Here is a 17,357-nt window from a genome sequence, read left to right as displayed (position 1 = left end):
GGATGGGACTCTCTCCAGAGTCTCCAGTCATCAATTCACGGCATGTCCTCTGATTGGTCACGGGATGCTCTACTCGCGGGAGTTTTCTACCGGATTGAGCTATGACGACATGTCCTACTATATAGATTGACCTTGTGCTCTTTTGAATCGCTCCTTACGACTTCTTAATTGTGTCTATCAAGTCCTACAGTCATTCCTTTGCATGAGATGTGTCCTCACTATCTTTCTCTCGAACATATACTCTGTTCGTGACTGTAGGATTACGAGCCCAGCGTATCGGATGAAGGGATGCCGAGAGTGGGCCTCGAAAATCGGCATTTTGCCATGTACGGGCCGATAGGGACCGGGAAAATACATGTGGGAATTGCACATACGTAGCCGATGTTGAAATTAGAGAGCCTACTGTGTGGCTGCTTTCAACATGTTGGGGGGCATATCATGCCATGGACACCGGGGTTTTTATAGTCAATCACCCGAAGCCCAGTGCGACCACGACCTCGTGTGGGAATATCCATAACTTGGGTGAAAGGGTTTATCATAACCTCTAGATTGGCCGAGAAAGGCAGGTGACTGACAGATCCTACAAGGGAAGCAGTTGCCATCCTCTGCTACCTAGCCCTTGAAACCTCACTATGGGTTATGGGCTATGATGGGCTGCTATTATGGGCTTATTGGGCCCGGGCCTGGGCCCAAAACCCAGCCCATTTGCGGGTTGGGTTGGGCTATAGGCTTTGTGGGCTTTGCGGAGGTCTACTCCCAGCTCATCCCAAGTTTCATTTCTCACCGGGTTTGAACTGACAAAGCCCGCTTCTCGGCAGCAAATCACTTAAGTTCCCATGGTTCCTTGATAGAGCGGTGGAAGAATAGATTATCTAGCATCAGTTACGAGTCACGACTCACGAGTGATATATATGTCCCTAGTCGATATCCAAGGTTCTGCCGTCCAAATCATCGGCCTTCCATTAATCCGTCACCGAGGCTTTTGACCGCTCAACCGCCTACCCAAGCCATATAAAGAGGCACGATAGTGACTCCGCAATGCGCAATTGCATTGCTCGCTTTGTCACCATTCGTTGCAAATATGAATACCAATGCTACCAGAATAATAATTTATGCTCGTGTAACCGATATAGATGGTTGTCCTCAGAGGCGCTATGTCAAAATTGGGGAGGATTTCTGTACAGCTATATTAAATCGTGCATTCAATCCTACACTTCACCCAGCGGGCTACGACCACGTCCATATTCCCGCAGATTTCGATTCGGATGAGCCTCTTAGACGATGGTTTATTCTTGATTTGGATGTCGTTCAACAACTCAGCAAGGAAGATGTTCTGCAACTTCCCCATCAGGTATACCTTGCAAGTCAACAGAATGGGAAATTGTGAGGCGTCCAGTCCAATTCTTTGTTTGAACAAATTCTGATTGGATAGAACCTTTATTCTTCGCAATCAATGGGCCGAAAAAGCAAAGGACAGAGCTATCTCATACACTTGGGGGGAAAGAGGAGCAAAAGATTGTTGAAAGGATACGGGAGAATATCAATACCGAGAAGGTATAATGTAAAGGCCTAGCACATTGCCTATTATGTATCCTCAGGGTGTCTCTGGTGGTGTTACCCCTCTACATGCAGGGCATTCTTCGTTATCCTTGTCCTCTTGCCAGTCGTGGACGTCTTCACGCTGATGAGGAGGACAGGTCACTTGGTTTTGAATGGCAAGAGGACATCTCGCAATATAAACTGTTGCCTCATGGCCGCACAATCCAAATATACCTCGCATATTCTCGCACATCTAATATGTTTAGTATTGCCCTATACTATATTGCTAAATGTTCTTACTATTTTTTGAGATTTGAAGTTGTGGTATTCTGCTTCTAGTCAGTAAATTAGGCTCTGGTTATTTTTCAATTTTTTAACAGAAAGACTCACTTTCGAATAATCGTTGAATTTGATAGTCTGACATGTGTTTTGTTGATGCTTCTTTGTATCGTTAGTATTACTTATGCCTTCATTGGAGTGGAGCGGGGCTCAAGAAATAGGAGGCAGATAGCCGAGCTTTCGTTCTAGGTGATCACCTCGATAAAAGTTGCTGAATTTGTGATATACTAACTTATACACGCTAGTGCATCTCCGTCACGTTTCTAGATAAGTGTGGGCTATGAGGCCTTGATATTACGCGCTTATACAGCTGTCTTGGCCGACATGTTGGGGTTGACCTATGCACAGACTACATTTCAGATTCAGGCGCAGTACGGAGTATAAGGTGCGACTTTGGAGCCTATCCTTATATATAGGCTAGTAAGGCTATAGTGGTAGCTGTTATTGCCTTATACCTGGAAACACTGATGACTCCTTTTAACCCCTAGTTATGTGATACGCTGGCCTGTCAGAAATAGAACGTGTAAGCCCTGTACTATATACATATCACTACTATCAAACATTGAGTGAGACACTAGAACGTTATGCTACGCGAATCTAGGAAAAAATTGATCTCTTTGATTGGCATCTTATAGATAATCATCCTCAATCTCGCATTTCGCTTATATTTCACCGCGGACACTAGGCGCTCTACCAAGTGTTGATTCGATCAGACTAAGCCTAGTTTGTAGGTGCTCAGGGCATATATCTTCCTTACCGTTATTGGAGAGCCGTATGCGGTTCTTCACTTCAGTTTCTACTCCCGTCACTCCGTACCTATTGTCGAGTCAGTCGGCTATTATATTTCTGCCATCACTAGCTAAAGATTTTACGTCCTACGCATAGTATTGTGGAATTTCATCTAATAGGGGCTGAGTGATAAAACCTTCGTAAGAGCCACCAGACCATTTTCTTCCCTGATCTTCACAGGGCTTTTTAGCTCGCTCTTTCATCCGCAGTTATTCTAGTATCTTTGGTAGGTTGTGACACCAATACCGGAAGTACTGTAACTTGTTGAAGCCAGTTTTCATGAGACATCCAGCTTGATGAATAGAGCGCGACATAACGCTGTGAGTCCGATTTTGTTAAACACCCAGCCCCGTACACATATCTAGACGTCAGGGTCTAGTCAGTAGCTCTCTCTTGTTTGATGGGAAGTGTTACATTAGATATAGATAGAAAGAGGTATCATGGATTAATAAGGGCATCAATCATGACTTACTCTCCGAAACAATCTAAACACGACGTGCATGCGTATTTAAAAAAGAGAAACAGTCCTCCTGAAGTGAGACCAAGGGCAGAAAGACCTATTTTTGTATGACTATATCTCAATCTCCTTCAGGGGACTATCTGAGCGATTATACAAATGGCCTTCATCGCTCTGTATTGTCTGGATATCTTGGAAAGCAGACATTCTCGGGAGACTATTCTTTGGGATTGCGATGGGAACAGTTGGAAGATGTATGGTTTATCAGTAAGGGAGTCAATCATATATCTTTGGTCTCCGTCACCCAATAGGGCTCGGGAATACATCTTTTATAAAATAAATGTGTAAGCCCAGAGCAACAGAAGAATCCAACATCTACTTCTCGACATTGAAGAAAACCACCTGCACGGTGATATCATCCCGTACCCGTCGAGAAAAAGGAGGTCCAAAGGCAAGTCGACCTGCTATCAACTCATGGTGATTTCCACCCAGGGAGTTGCGCATTAGATGTACTGCAGCATTATCATCCTGGGCCGTTGTTCTCTCATCCACAAACTTCCAGTTCACATCTTCCCAGAATCTACCAAAATCAAATTGTCGATCTGTTAGGTCTGGTTTGCTCTTTTTTACCTCGGTTCCTTGTGGCTCTGGCTCCAACCAGCTCCCTACCAAGTCGACACCCTGCTTGTTGGAGAGATGATCCCATAGCCCATCCGTTGCGAGAATCAAGAACGAGGGTTTATTGGGGTCGATCTTAGTGCTTGTCACGACCGGCTCGGCAGTCAAGTATGGGGGCGTGTGAACATCGTACCGTGGCGTCAGGGGAGCTGGGCCATTGAACTTCCGCTTCATTTCCATTTGAAAATCTATAGGCCACTTCCATAGACTATCACCAAACGCTCGTGAGACCGCGAGCCCAAGCACCCGTCCATTTTTGGCTATATTTTCCTCGCCAGGGTGCTCCTTGGAAATGCGGGCGACCTCTTCTTCATTGCTGCCAGTTTGATCTACTGATAGGGGGATTGCTTCCCAACTTCCATCTGGTCCTCTTTGTCCCAGAACCGCTCTCGAGTCACCAGTACACGCAACATGTAGCGTGCTTGTGATAGGATCGTATAGAGATAACAAAGCACATGAACCAGCATACGCAGGAAGCAGTTTCTTCACCTTGTCTTGAAAAGGTTCTTTGCTCTTAGATATGTCTTTTGCAGTCTTGATGATAGAGTCATCAAAGTCCACGAATCCTTTCATGATAGCGCGCTGGACCGACTCATTTGGCACCGACTCATTGTTTGAAGGTGGTTTAGTTTCGGCCAATCTGCGTCGCACAAAAAGCAAGAGCTGCTTCGTCAACAGGTCCGCTGTCTGCCAGCCTGAATGTCCATCGAAGACGCCCCAGGACATCCATTGATCATTTTCATTCCACGGCGAGGAAAGTGTGCCATGAAGGAACCGGTCCTCACAAGGGCTATTTGACGCCAATTGAGCGCCATCGTATCTGTTGACGCCTGCAATGCTCCTGACTTGAAAGGAGTAGGCTTCTTTCGATAATAGATGTGTCACATCCTCTTTGGAGGGACCCGGCTCAGGGGTCAAGTGCTCCGTTGGTGAACTCTCGAGGCGGGGCACATCATCCGTTGTAGCGGTCAACCACCACAAACCGGGCGTGCTGATCAAGCCAGCAGTTGCAATATAGATTTTCGAATTTGAAGAGAACCTGTTCATTGAGAATGGACGTTTAGTACGAGTCCGTACGATGGAAGAGGTCACGCGCCCTATACGCGGTCGGGAGAGACATGATAACATTGTGGGTTGTATAGCTAGGAAGAAGACGGAGCTTGTAAACATCAAAGTTGTTTGAGGATTGCCCCAGGTTTCGTCAAGGCGGTAAGATCACGAGACTCCTTGCTGTACTCGGACAATATGGAAAGGGGTAAAAATAGCACAGAGCTGAGTAGCCCTATATGAAATTATTAGTTCATGAGGCTCTAAGCAAATATATTCCTACGGTGAATAGTACCGTGGGTTTTAATCTTCGCTATAAAAAGGATCAAATGATACATACACCAGTCGGAAGCAGCACAAGAGTTTATATATCCTCAGCTTGCGGAGTATATCGTCCAAAATTTAACACACCCTTACTCGAAAATTCAGAACAAGGCCATGTAAAATCAATCTTGATTCTTTTAAGAATTTACATATCTACCACTTAGAGTGAAGGAGTCAGCCCAAACCATTCCAGTCTCTAAGGGTCAAGTTCAGCGAGTCTGGCTAGTTCTTTGCGCCTGGGTATCTCTGATGGAAACTCGTAAAAGCTTTCCTTCAATTCTCCTTTTTATATATATGTACCATAAGAGCATCCAGGTATCCGCTTGCTTCGGAGATGGTGCTTATTGAAACGGTTATGCTGCACAGAATGAAGCTAAAGTCGCTTAACCGGACTGGCGTCAGTTCGTTTTCTCCGCCATAGGCGGCTGCCCCTCGGAGGCCACTGGCTGTTCTCCACCAACCGCATTGTCACCACGCGGCGCGTTATCCTCTGTCTCCATTTCCGGCTTCTTCTTGATGTTGATATTCGAGATGCAGAGTGCGAAGACCAGCGAGAGAACATTCGCTGGGACGCCAATAATGTAGACGACAGAGAGAGATTTGCTACAGGCATGCGTTAGGTCATCATTCACAACGATGAGCGCGAGTGGACTCACACATAGGCGCGTACGACATTTGGGACTAGTACGTCTGGGACCGCCGGACTGTAAATCGACAGCGGCGATTGCAGGATCGTCTCGAAAGGTGCGCCTGGCGCGTACTTGCGCAGATTGCGCACGAGTTCGGATGAAAAGGTGGTTTCAGCGATGGCGAGACCAATGGTACCACCGAGGAACTGCAAGATTGGGATCAAGTATGAGCAGCGGTCGCGAGATATGAGGATGATATGCGTACCTGGCAGAAGTTCACCATACCCGTCGCCTGACTGATGAGCTTTGGCGTGTCGTCGAACTCAGCCTGCATGGCAAACAGGATGTTCTGTAGAGTTGTGCCAATACAGATCTGTAATAGGGTCTGTGTTAGTGGGGGTATGCGAAATCTACGAGAAAAGTCTTACGCCGACCAGGATCTGATAGCCGATCACAGCTGCGTTTGAGGGCAAAGCCGTCACAGTGTACATTAGTCCAGCACCGACGGCTCCGACCACCGGTCCGCCGATCAAGTATGGCCAGTAGCGGCCGTAGCGACCTGACATCAAATATATGTTATTAGTTGTCTGGTACTAACAGGAAATATGACACATACCAACGAGTTGTCCAGACACCACAATCGAGATAACGACAGACAGCATAAGCGGAAGCAAGTCCACACCACTCTTGGTCGCAGAATGATGACGGCCTGCCTGGTAGTAGATGGCTGTTTACTACTGTCAGCGGACGATTTAGGGTCAGTGAAGCTGACACAGCACGCACGAATATACTGTGAAAGGACGTAAGTGACTGCCTCAAAAGCGCGATAGGCACAAAACGCACGTAGGTAAAGATTAGGTAGATGAAGCGGTTAAAGATCGCGAAGGAGCAGATCGAGTAAATGGAGAGGCTCTTGAATATTTCCAACGGAACCATAGCCCGATCTCCCATATAGCGCTCCCAGAATATGAACACAACTGTTAACACGAGCGCAAGGACGAGACACTAGTGCGAGTCAATCAGCGGGCCTCTCACAAATTGCACTCCGAATACATACGACGATGACGTCTACACTGTCCCATGCCTTCTCGTTTCCACCCCACTGGAGACCTAGAACAAGACTCGTGATGGCACCCAGACTGAAGATTGTGCCAATCCAGTCTAAGGCAGCCGTGCGCCAAAACATGGACTTGAAGGAACAATCATAGTCCTCGGATCCGAGCGGTGGGGGAGCGTCGAGGAGCAACACAATCGCTACAATAGAAACGCCGCCCTGGGAGAATTTAGCAAGTAGTAAAAAGCAACTGTGGCTGACGTACGATGGGTAAATTGATATAGAAGCACCACCGCCAGCTAGCGTGGTCCGTTAGAGCGCCGCCTAGAAGAGGTCTGCTGCCATAAGCTTCATTGCACAGCGAATGGAGAAACATGTCTTACCCAATGATCGAGGCACTAAAGTAGAATTAGCAGTCTATATATCATATTTACCAAGGCTGCAGCATACAAGGCGAATACAGATTCGAAGAGACTGAACAGCGTGGGTCGATCCTCTAACCGGGTAGCCTGAGCCATCACTTGCAGAATACCAGTGAGGATACCGGCAGCGCCAACACCAGAGAGTGCCCGTCCACCGATGAGTGTGTTGATATCCTGGGCCGCACCACACAAAGCAGAGCCGATTTCAAAGATCACCACAGATGCTATAAGCACATATTTGGCTGGGTAGAGGCGAAGGACTTGTGAGAAGAAGAGAATGAAGGTAGTCTGCGTGAGGACGAACGAGGCGGCGACCCAGCCTTGTTGGGAGAACTACCGAGGGTTGTACATAAGACGACGAATATTAGCTTTTCCCACATCACTTCACTAACCGCGTTGAAGTCTGAGGCGATGCGTGGTAGAGCGGTTGATAGAATAGTCTGGTCCAGCGCGATTACTACGCTTTTCAGTCACATGCTCGAAGATTGAATTTGGTAGACGTACACAACAGGGCTAGAAGCATTGCTCCAAATGCGATGGTCAACTTCTTGCCTGTCAATAGATGGCTGTCGCCCACGGCCGATGACATCGGTGTATCATTTGCGTCGAGCTCAGAGGGTTTGGAACGCGTAACATCATGGTTGGCCATGACTTACAATTTGGATGGAAAATGGAACGTGGAGACCAGAAGCAAAGGTGAGGAAGAAAGTAAAGTGCATAGGAACTTGAAGCCCCAGGAGCCCCGACGGACTTGCGAAACCCCGGGAAACCCCATGTGGAGGGACCCCGTCTGAGTGGATGTCCTGGATGCTGGTGCGCTTGGCATAACATGGGGGGACACCCGATAAGCCCTATATAGAAACCAATGGTGAAAACATGGTAGAATTATTATGGACCCTAGTAAACGCTCTTACTATGCTATCTATGAAGCTCATCTATCCAGAAACTACAAATAGTTTGCCAAAAAGCTATTTCATGGATAGTCATTTCAAGATTCTCCTACATTGGCACCCGACACGTCACATAAAAGTGCACATTACTCTTTGTCATCTTCTACAATATTTCAAGGTGATTTTCACAGCCTATAGAGAGTTTGGCAACTATGATATAGTGAATTTCCTCTAGATAGAGCTTCAAAAAAGCCCAAGTGATATTATTCCTAAGATATCAAGCCGCTAGAGGATAGTAGTATACCAGTCTTTCTATCAGAATCGACTAGCTAAGAGGATCCATTTACTCGGCTTTGATGTGTCTGGCGCTTGATCTTCTGTCCAATTAATTAAGTCTGCTAGCACGTCCTATAGGCAAAGGGTTTTAGAGCCTATTAGCGTATAGTGACTTATCCGGGGCTTCAAAATATGATTAGAAATCGATCAGGTACTGTAATGTAGAGACTGGAGAGAGAGAACGGAGGGGGTTAGATAATAAACGAGACGAGGCTAAAGCTATGTAGACTGTTCTGGATACTCTGAATTTCTACTCCAAACCCCTATCCTTCGACAAGAGACAATCCGGACCACAAGCCAGACATGTCCCATTTGAGAGGCCTCACAACAGCGAGGTTATTCAAAGATAAGCCTCTCCCTAACAGTAGGCAATGAATTCCCATCTAAGGGGAGCGAAGCTTTGAAAATTCTAGCATTACTCTGTTCCGCATTTGCATACCATGGCGCCCACTGCGGGAAACGACGGAGCGATTCACCAGTTTCGAGCGTCAACTTTCGAAGCTTCAGAGATAAGTCTCTGGCAGTCAGAATATCCAGGAAGGCTCCGGCACTCGAATTGGTCAGAACCTTGCTCATCTGCTCTTCCGATTTCACATAGGCATCCCAGGAGGGATTCCAGTTTGTGATGGGATTTTTCTTGTTAGCACCAGTATTCTCGCCATTATTATAACCACTGAGTTCTTCGGCGGAAAAACGGGATCTAAGTCCGAGTGCCACATGGAATTTCAAAGAGCGAAGATGGGGGAAATTTGCTAGGAAGGCAGTGATGAAGTCTTGGGGCTGGGAAACTGGTTAGTAGACTATGAGAGCGTGAATCTGCTGTGGCACTTACCCATTCGCCCTTCTTGCTCTGGGTGATATCGAGCTCCAAGTGTTCAAGGTCAGGACAGAATTCGTCTATCGTCTTGAGTTCGTTAATCGAGAGAGATTCTCTGCGCTCATCTGGTTGCTCGATTTGATGAAGACAGAGGCTTTTCAACGAACGATGATTGCCAATTGCAGCAATCGAAGGTGAATAACCTTTCACGATTAGGGTTTTCAACGTGTTGAGCGACAATAAAAAGGCATTAATAGCCTTGTCCTTGGTTTCTTTATCTCTGGCAGGATTCCACGTCGAGATCTCGAGTCTCCTCAAAGATAAGGAACAATCACTGAGCACTTCCAAAGCTCCTTCGTTGTCCTCAGGACCGAGGATGAGTGACTTCAAGGTGTTCGAGGGGAATCCGTTTCGCCACCACGAAGCCTGATCTGGGTCAATATAGAACCCCTCCAACAACATACTCTCTAAAGGAGGTATTCTAGGAACTGGTGTGAGAACGTATGGCCGGTGAGATGGACGAGGTTGACGGCCCATACCACAGCCACTGGCGAATCTTGATATAGAGTAAGATAGGTCTCGAAGATTGGGACATGCACCAAGGAGCCTATCCAGATCCCCATCCCCAGATACTTTCAATGACCGGACCATAGGCATTGGCATGTCGACTGGTGTTTGGCCACGCTCATCTCGTAAATGGAGATGAGGTTTGCAATCGTGGCTCGCGATTGTATCTAGTAAAGCTGGTGTCAACGCGATACCTTCCCTGCCTCTGTATAAACTGTGCCAGTGTTAATAAAAAGCCTTAGGATATGACAGGGGCGTCCTACTAGATATTTTGTACGTTCGGCAACCTTTCAAGCAGTGCGGTGAGTACATCACGAGACGGCTCAAACTCTGACATAGTATTCGAGCCATCGTAGTAAGATGCCCGTCTGACTGTAATATCCCGTACCCAGCTTCTAACATGGGCATTTCCATCATCCAAAAGACGAGACAAAAGCGATGAGAACAGATAGATTTTCTCTTCGGGGCCCGCCGGTTCATGCAGATTTGCTCCTACTATCCTTTCGACTTCAAACTCCAGGACCACTGATCGGTACAGTAGTGGCGTAGCTAATGCATTACACGACTTTGACAACAGGCAGATATCTTTGAGATCTTCCCTCTCCAGCTAGAAATGGTTAGAAGGAGACTCAAAATGCTTGTACACCTGTACGTACCAACTGGAAGACAAGATATGACACATCAGGATGTGATTGTAGAAAGTTCATCGTAATTTACCAAAAATGGAAGATGGTGAACTTTCTGCGTAATGGCGAGGGGCACCACGGCGGTTCTATAAGACAGGTCTCATTAGGCAGCTAAGCCTCCTACTATGGCGCTAACTCCTTTTGATTATTTTGCCTTTCACTGTACATCCTGGCGCTAATTTAGTTCCGCTGTGGTGGTTAGATACTTTAGCTCCAAGTCAGGCAGACGCATACGTTATGATCCATATGATCAAGACTTTGAATGACATGTAGACGAATTAAAGGGACGCTTGGAGCAAGGGCCACAACAGGAACTAAATATTTATCAGTCCTGATGTCTTGTGCTAATTGTGACCTAAGGCATTGCAATGAGCTTCCAAAAATGGCTATCGTACTAGAACTATGAAGGTACCTGCATCTATGAAGACAAATTGAACTGTCTTCGATTCAATTCAAGCTACTGCTACCGTGATCTACCTACTATCTACATCTACCATGGGAAAAGTCATAAAAAGAAGGGCATCAATTAGACCGACATGTCGTATTCTGCATAGCAATTGAAGGAGCGTCCGAAGATACACCAAAGCAAATGACGGGGAACGGAGCGAGAAGGGGGAATAAGAAAACGACAAGGCCATAAAGTTAGGGTCTTCATGGCCCGAGATTGTTCATCATACAATTTCGTTCGAACAGATCTCTGTTAAGAGAATGAGAAAGACAAAAAAAAGCATTTCCAACGAATTCAACGAAGCACATTGGTAAAAATAATTCCCAGAAGCACACGCTAAAGTTTCCAAAAACATCCGCAAGAACAGAATAATGAGATTAAACAGGCTGTTCGATGATGTAAAGACTGGACTGCAGCACCATGCTGAGAATGAAAGAAAAATAAAAGTAGTGTTAGAAAGAAATTGTCAATGTGCAAAGAAAGTCGACAAAAAGGCATGGTATCTACGTGAGAACATGAAGAAGAGCATCACCATCGGGACGAAGATTGCAAAGGTCGTGGCATGTCGTGAGATCAATGGGGTATCATATGATTTGCAGATAGTTGCTTGGCACGAGACCAGGGTGGCCACGGGCGTTGGTGACTTCGGCTTCCCACCACCCGTCATCCTGCAGGCGGATGACAGCAAGGACATCGCCCTTGCCAAAGCTGAGCTCTTCGGGGATGGCGGCATTGTAGGTGTACATGGCGCGAGCTGTGAGGTTGAAATCAAGTTAGAAACTAACAATCTACTGTGCAAGAGAAAAAAAAAAAAGTAAATGCTTACCAAAGTGCAAGATTGGACGGCCATCACGGCTGAATTTACGTCCAGGCTCTGCAACAGCCATAGTACGACTGCGGGATCGGCCAATAGGGGGACCATCACCATAAGTTGATGAGGGGCGGCTGCTCCCTCGAACTGAACCGGCATATCCACCAGGACTGCTGGAGCCGTACATGTCGTGGCTTCCAGATAATTGCAGCTCCATGCCACCAGAACTAGAAGGACGAGCTTGCTGTCTGAACTGAGGCTGCGGGGATACAGCGCGGTGACTCATAGCGGGCGAGGCCCTTCGAACAAAATCGTTTGGAGAGTAGGGTGGATCTTGAGTACGACGGGGGGTGGGCGAGTGGCTGTATTGACTTCGCATGCTGTTAGAATGGTAACTACTCGGACTAGGGCTCGGCCCCCTGCCACTGTTCTGGCTCATCCGAGTATCCACACGGGGAGGCGCAACCTGAGGGCTGACGCTACGTCTCGGTGCTGGTGCTGGGGATCTAGCTCGAGGGGGTTCTTGACTTTGACCGCTATGTCTAGACCCCATGCTGTTGTTTTGTCCTCGAAGCATGCTCTGAGTTTGACCAGTATACTTCTGAGTTGTCTTGTGCATTTGCTTTGCCGTGAAGGCCGGCTGAGGTGCGCCGAGTCGCTTGGCTGCGGGATCATTGTATGCAGGTGGCGGAGCAGCAACGTTAGTAGTGCTGCCACCGTATGTGGAAGAATGTGCCGACGGAGTAGGCGTGGAGATGCCGTGGTATCTATCTGCCGATACCCGAGTGGCCGACTGCTTGCCGCTTGTCTTAAGGTCTGCCAGAGCCCGTGCGATAGGGTCCAAGTCATCCTCGGACGCCTGGTTTGGCTGTGATTCTTTGCTGGGTGAGCTCTGTTCTGGGGATGCAACGTCAAAGACATTGTTCCCAACGTTGAGCTGGAAGTTGGCTCGGGGATCAACAGGCTCCGGGCTGCCAGAAACACGAGCCGGGGGGCCTGCTGGAGGCCTGACTGGGCTGACTTGCTTGGTTGGGCTAGCCTGCTTCGGTGGACTAACTTGTTTCGGTGGACTAACTTGCTTGAGCGGGCTCACTTGTTTGGGGGGGCTCACTTGCTTAGGTGGGCTGGCGACTTGCTCGGGTGGGCTTATTTGCTTAGGCGGGCTGACGACTTGTTTGGGGGGACTCGCTTGCTTGGAGGGGCTCATTTGCTTTGTTGGACTTATTTGCTTTGTCGGCGAGTCCCAGCCACCACGAGACACCGGGTGGGGTGAGACAACCGATTGCGGGGAGGTGACTTGTTGTGTTGAGATAACAGGCCTTTCTTTGTCATGGCGACTCTTGCGACGGAAGGGGCTGTTGCTAAAGAAAGCGCTCTTCTTTTTCGGTGATTTGTCGTCTCCAGAAACTGACATTGGCGCACTGGTTGGTGGCTTTACTACAGACTTTTTCGTAGGGGTTTCCTCGACACTAGAAACAGAGGTAGGGTTCGAGACTTCGCTCTGAGAGTCACGGCTAGAAGGGCGATACGCGCTGGTCGCCGAGCTGCGTTCTGAGGGTGGTCCGGCACGACAGAACATGGTCATACCATCTGTGGGATATGCGTTGTGGGGAACAGTATTAATTTCACCATGTTGCTCGGGGTCATAGTTCGGAGGCGGTGCACCGCCACGGCGGAAGTCTAGAGGTGCTGGTTGCTGGGGTTGTGGCTGTAGCGGCAGTTGCTGTTGCAGAAGAGGCTGCTGTTGCATAATTGGCTGCTGTTGTTGCTGCTGTTGCTGTTGCTGTTGCTGCTGTTGCTGCTGCTGCTGCTGCTGCTGCTGCTGCTGCAAGGGAGGCGGTTGTTTTTGTAGGGGAGGTTGCTGTTGCATAAATGGCTGCTGCTGCTGTAAGGGAGGCGGTTGTTTTTGTAGGAGAGGCTGCTGTTGCATAAATGACTGCTGCTGTAAAAGTGGCGGTTGTTGCTGTTGCATGAGAGGCTGCGGCTGCATGAATTGTTGCTGGTGTAAGGGTGGCGGTTGCTGCTGCTGCTGCTGAGGGGGCGCATTGCTAACTGCAGGGGGAGCAGAATGTCCCATTTGAGCCGCAAGATCTGACTGCGGGTCATGGTGTGAATCAAATGTGGAGGGTTGAGGAGAAGATGTGCGGAATGCAGGATTCATAGTACGCTGAAACTGGGCTACCGAGTAACCTTCGGCTTCGTCTATCTCAGAGCTTGAGTCATCATCCTTGCAGAAGTTGATGAATCGGGGAGGATCTGGGATCTCCTGGCCAGTCCCTCGTTCCTTGATAAAAGCAATGATATCCTTCTCCACTTCGCAGTTCTCCAAGGAGAGACGCACTTTCTCGCATGACTATATCTCGAATTAGTATTTGCAAATTCAATCGGGGCAAAACCAACATACGGCATCGTCGCTGACACAAACAGTAGAAGCAATGTTCGCGTAGGTCCACAAGCTGCTCTTGGTGAAGTCCAGGCGCTCCTCTTCCAAATCTTGAAATTTGTCGCATGCTGACTTCCATTCCTTATTCCAGCGTCCAGTTGTCTCCTCGAGTTGTTTGACAGCCGCTTCGTATTCTTGACTATTAGATGCCATCTGGATCTGAGTCTTCTCCAGCTTGGCTTTATTTTTGCGCTCTTCCTGGCCCATAACCATGTGGCCCTGCGCAAGGTATCCCTTGATGCGAAGACAGTCCTGCTCATAACGATCACGCGTCTGTGGAGTTAGTATTTGCCCTCTTGTCACACCATGAAGTTACTCACTTTGTTGACAAGCTGTGTCTGCTGCATTTTGGTCTTGTGTAAGCGCTCAATGCATTGTTGGATGATCTTTCGTCGTTCCTTAATACCACTAGCAAAAGCAGCAAGTGGCTCCTCCAACTCGGTCTTCATTTGTCCCGCTATGGCTGCGTGTGCCTTGGCGATCGCTTCAGTCTCGCCACGAACCACGTCGAGTGAGGCTCGGAGGGATCCCGACTCGCTTGACCCCAAGCTCTTGCGACACAGAGCCTGGAGCTTGCGCGCGTATTCATCTTCAATCGAGGCTCGAACTATGAAAGTGTCAAAATTCGATCCTGTCATGGTCGCATGCATGTCACATACTGCTGTAGAAAACCTTCAATTCATCGTTAGTGATCTTTGAATTATGAACACGGTCCAACATTGGTTGAAGTCCTGCATCATCCTTGCCCCAAAAATTGTTGGCAACTAGAGAAATAGTCAGCACGTGCAAGATTGCTTTAGTGTAGTACCACATACAAGACATGGAGACCGTAGGTCCGTCTGCCACTGTCCCCGGCATTGTGATCGATGTTGAGCCTCGGCCAGCCTTTGCGCATGCAATCGAAATGTGTTGAAATCACAGGTACAAAGAAAAATAAAAGGAAGAACAATAACACTGTTGAAGAATAAAGAAAAATAAAACACGAAAAGACCTTTGGAGGTCGCAAGATGTTGAAGTTGAAGATGAGCGGAGGGATGGTGTTTACGGGCGCGTCTCTCGGGGCAACCACCGCGCGGCCATGCACTGCGTTACATAATCTATTTATGCATCCAACCTGCCCTAACGAAGGAAGTTGGACAAATTTAGAAAAGATTATTTACCGAAGATTGAGTTATATCGGAAAGACTGTCATAAAATGTGGATTTCATTCGTTCTCGTTGCATAATGTAACCTTTCTATGTAATTTGGGGGCCCATCAAATATTCAAATCCAGTCTATGTAGGCCAAGCCAACGCGAAAATCCAATCCCATATCCACAAGAAGTAGAAGACACATGAAGAATTGTAGTGAAAAAATTGCTTCCAGTAAAAACGCCAGTCAAATATGCATCCCCAAAACCATCATGGGGATAAATCAAGCCATTTGCAATATCTTTCTTTTTCGTTGTTGCAATCATATCGTGCCATAAATCAAGGATTTCATCAGTTCATGGAAAGCCTTGCTCGTGCTCCTTTAGAAGAAGCTAAATATCGTGTTTCACGTTGTCTGTCTTAGTAGACCACGGGAGTCGCCGACGCAGCGAAGGTGCTGGAGACAGGCAAAGACACACTGGAGGAGCCCCAGCTGCGGACACCACGAGCCACAAGGCCTGAAGAGGCAGAAGGCGTGGCGACGGAAGAAGCACTGGGGGCAGGGGAGTACCAGCCGTAGGGGCCGCGGACAGCCAGGGGAGCAGCTGAAGTAGAGACGCTGGAGCTGGAGGGTGAAGCAGAAGAAGACCAATCACCAAAGCCACGAGCCACAAGGGAAGTTGCCGAGGCAGACGGAGTGGCAACAGAAGAGTACCAGCCACGAGCGGCGAGGTGAGTAGCGGAAGCGGACGCACTCAGGCTGGAAGAAGAAGGCGAAACCGAAGCGGAGGAGGACCAATCACCGAAGCCGCGAGCCACAAGCGCAGTGGACGAAGCGGCAGGAGTGGCAACAGAAGGAGTACCAGAAGCAGCCGAGTACCAGCCACGAGCATAGAGAGACTCGGAGGCAGAGGCAGTGGGATAGGCAGAAGAGGAGCTAGAGTACTCGCGAGCAAATAGAGCAGGCTGGCCAGCTGCTCTCAGGCCCCGGCGGAAGAAAGAGGAAGAGTCGGAAGCGGGAGTCTCCGAGCACGGAGTAGAGCTAGCCACGGGAGTCGAAGAGTAGGCTGCGCTTGAAGGGGTGGCAGTCACAGTCACAGTGACCTGGACCGGCGGGGCACCAGGAGCAGTGACTGTGGATACTTCGAAGACTGTACCGACTTCACTTGCAACTGAGCTGGAAGAAGAGTCTCCATCGGCATTGACCACGGAATAAGCTGCATGGCGGGCGAGGTCTTCATTCTCGGGGTTGGCGAGAGGCGCCGCCTGGGTCACGCTGATAGAGCAAAGGGCGAAGAGTGCAGCAGAAGAGAAATGCATGGTGACGGGGAGCAATTGAAGCTTGCAATGGTAATTTAAAAGAGAAAGACGCTTAAAACAGATCGAAATGTGAACAAGACAATTGAGGAATGGGTGATGTTGGGCGAGAGGCTTGGGTTGAAGATAGAGATTTGATGATGAACGACAAAGAAAGGATTCAAGTCGGGTTTAAAAGTCATATCAAAATGATCTCCTATCAGGGTGACGTGAAGTTCTATTGGACAGAAATTAGGCGGCTGGGATCTACGGTGGCTGGGCTAGCTGCAGTCCAGCCATGGCCTTTTTGTTTTTAATCTATATTCTACAGAAATAGTCGGCCTTATGTAGGCTTTTTAGTAGTCTCCTCGGCTATCTTTTTCAATGTTAGGTTTTTTAATTTTTTTTCTTTGCATTCTTTGTCTTCTGGAAAGAAGCAGAAATTAGAAAAAAGCATCAACTATACACCTAGGTACCTCGACAGCTGTTCTATGTTTAACTGGGATTTTTTTTTAATTTGCTTTTTTTGATTGGGTGGAGCTAATCTAGGTGTACCCACATGGCGCGTCTGCCAACCACGATGTTGCGGTGGGGTCTTCATGGCGACATTTAAGTAAGCAATTGATGTGGCTGGGGGCTCGAGGATCCACTCTGA

The 17,357-nt window shown here is 48.1% G+C and overlaps 6 protein-coding genes across 6 annotated transcripts; all 6 read right to left on the bottom strand.

The window, feature by feature from the left end:
- Positions 1–3,499: 3,499 nt before the first annotated feature.
- N7500_008133 (PP2C family serine/threonine-protein phosphatase) lies at positions 3,500–4,849 on the bottom strand (the record flags this gene model as incomplete). The annotated part of the gene is made up of 1 exon (XM_056679277.1): positions 3,500–4,849. The coding sequence occupies one exon, from the start codon at positions 4,847–4,849 to the stop codon at positions 3,500–3,502; it is 1,350 nt and encodes a 449-aa protein (XP_056529649.1).
- A 722-nt stretch (positions 4,850–5,571) lies between these two features.
- Positions 5,572–7,927, bottom strand: N7500_008132 (MDR family MFS transporter; the record flags this gene model as incomplete). The annotated part of the gene is made up of 13 exons (XM_056679276.1): positions 5,572–5,776; positions 5,830–6,008; positions 6,068–6,175; positions 6,231–6,361; positions 6,419–6,529; positions 6,586–6,592; positions 6,646–6,807; positions 6,860–7,075; positions 7,122–7,191; positions 7,240–7,254; positions 7,307–7,611; positions 7,671–7,735; positions 7,783–7,927. The coding sequence occupies 13 exons, from the start codon at positions 7,925–7,927 to the stop codon at positions 5,572–5,574; spliced, it is 1,719 nt and encodes a 572-aa protein (XP_056529648.1).
- Positions 7,928–8,840: 913 nt separating this feature from the next.
- On the bottom strand, positions 8,841–9,984 carry N7500_008131 (uncharacterized protein; the record flags this gene model as incomplete). The annotated part of the gene is made up of 2 exons (XM_056679275.1): positions 8,841–9,284; positions 9,337–9,984. 2 exons carry the CDS (start codon positions 9,982–9,984, stop codon positions 8,841–8,843), a joined length of 1,092 nt encoding a protein of 363 aa, XP_056529647.1.
- A 166-nt stretch (positions 9,985–10,150) lies between these two features.
- N7500_008130 (uncharacterized protein) lies at positions 10,151–10,595 on the bottom strand (the record flags this gene model as incomplete). Its single annotated transcript, XM_056679274.1, has 2 exons — positions 10,151–10,495; positions 10,545–10,595. The coding sequence occupies 2 exons, from the start codon at positions 10,593–10,595 to the stop codon at positions 10,151–10,153; spliced, it is 396 nt and encodes a 131-aa protein (XP_056529646.1).
- Positions 10,596–11,606: 1,011 nt separating this feature from the next.
- Positions 11,607–15,134, bottom strand: N7500_008129 (formin-binding protein HOF1; the record flags this gene model as incomplete). Its single annotated transcript, XM_056679273.1, has 6 exons — positions 11,607–11,776; positions 11,849–14,186; positions 14,238–14,549; positions 14,597–14,883; positions 14,936–15,040; positions 15,092–15,134. 6 exons carry the CDS (start codon positions 15,132–15,134, stop codon positions 11,607–11,609), a joined length of 3,255 nt encoding a protein of 1,084 aa, XP_056529645.1.
- A 692-nt stretch (positions 15,135–15,826) lies between these two features.
- On the bottom strand, positions 15,827–16,726 carry N7500_008128 (uncharacterized protein; the record flags this gene model as incomplete). Its single annotated transcript, XM_056679272.1, has 1 exon — positions 15,827–16,726. The coding sequence occupies one exon, from the start codon at positions 16,724–16,726 to the stop codon at positions 15,827–15,829; it is 900 nt and encodes a 299-aa protein (XP_056529644.1).
- Between the last annotated feature and the right edge of the window lie 631 nt (positions 16,727–17,357).

The sequence above is a fragment of the Penicillium coprophilum genome, assembly GCF_028826855.1.
Source record: "Penicillium coprophilum strain IBT 35676 chromosome Unknown utg000005l_segment0_segment0, whole genome shotgun sequence".
NCBI lineage: Eukaryota > Fungi > Ascomycota > Eurotiomycetes > Eurotiales > Aspergillaceae > Penicillium > Penicillium coprophilum.
Note: the sequence above shows the minus strand (reverse complement) of the source record. Positions and strands in the feature narration are given on the sequence as shown.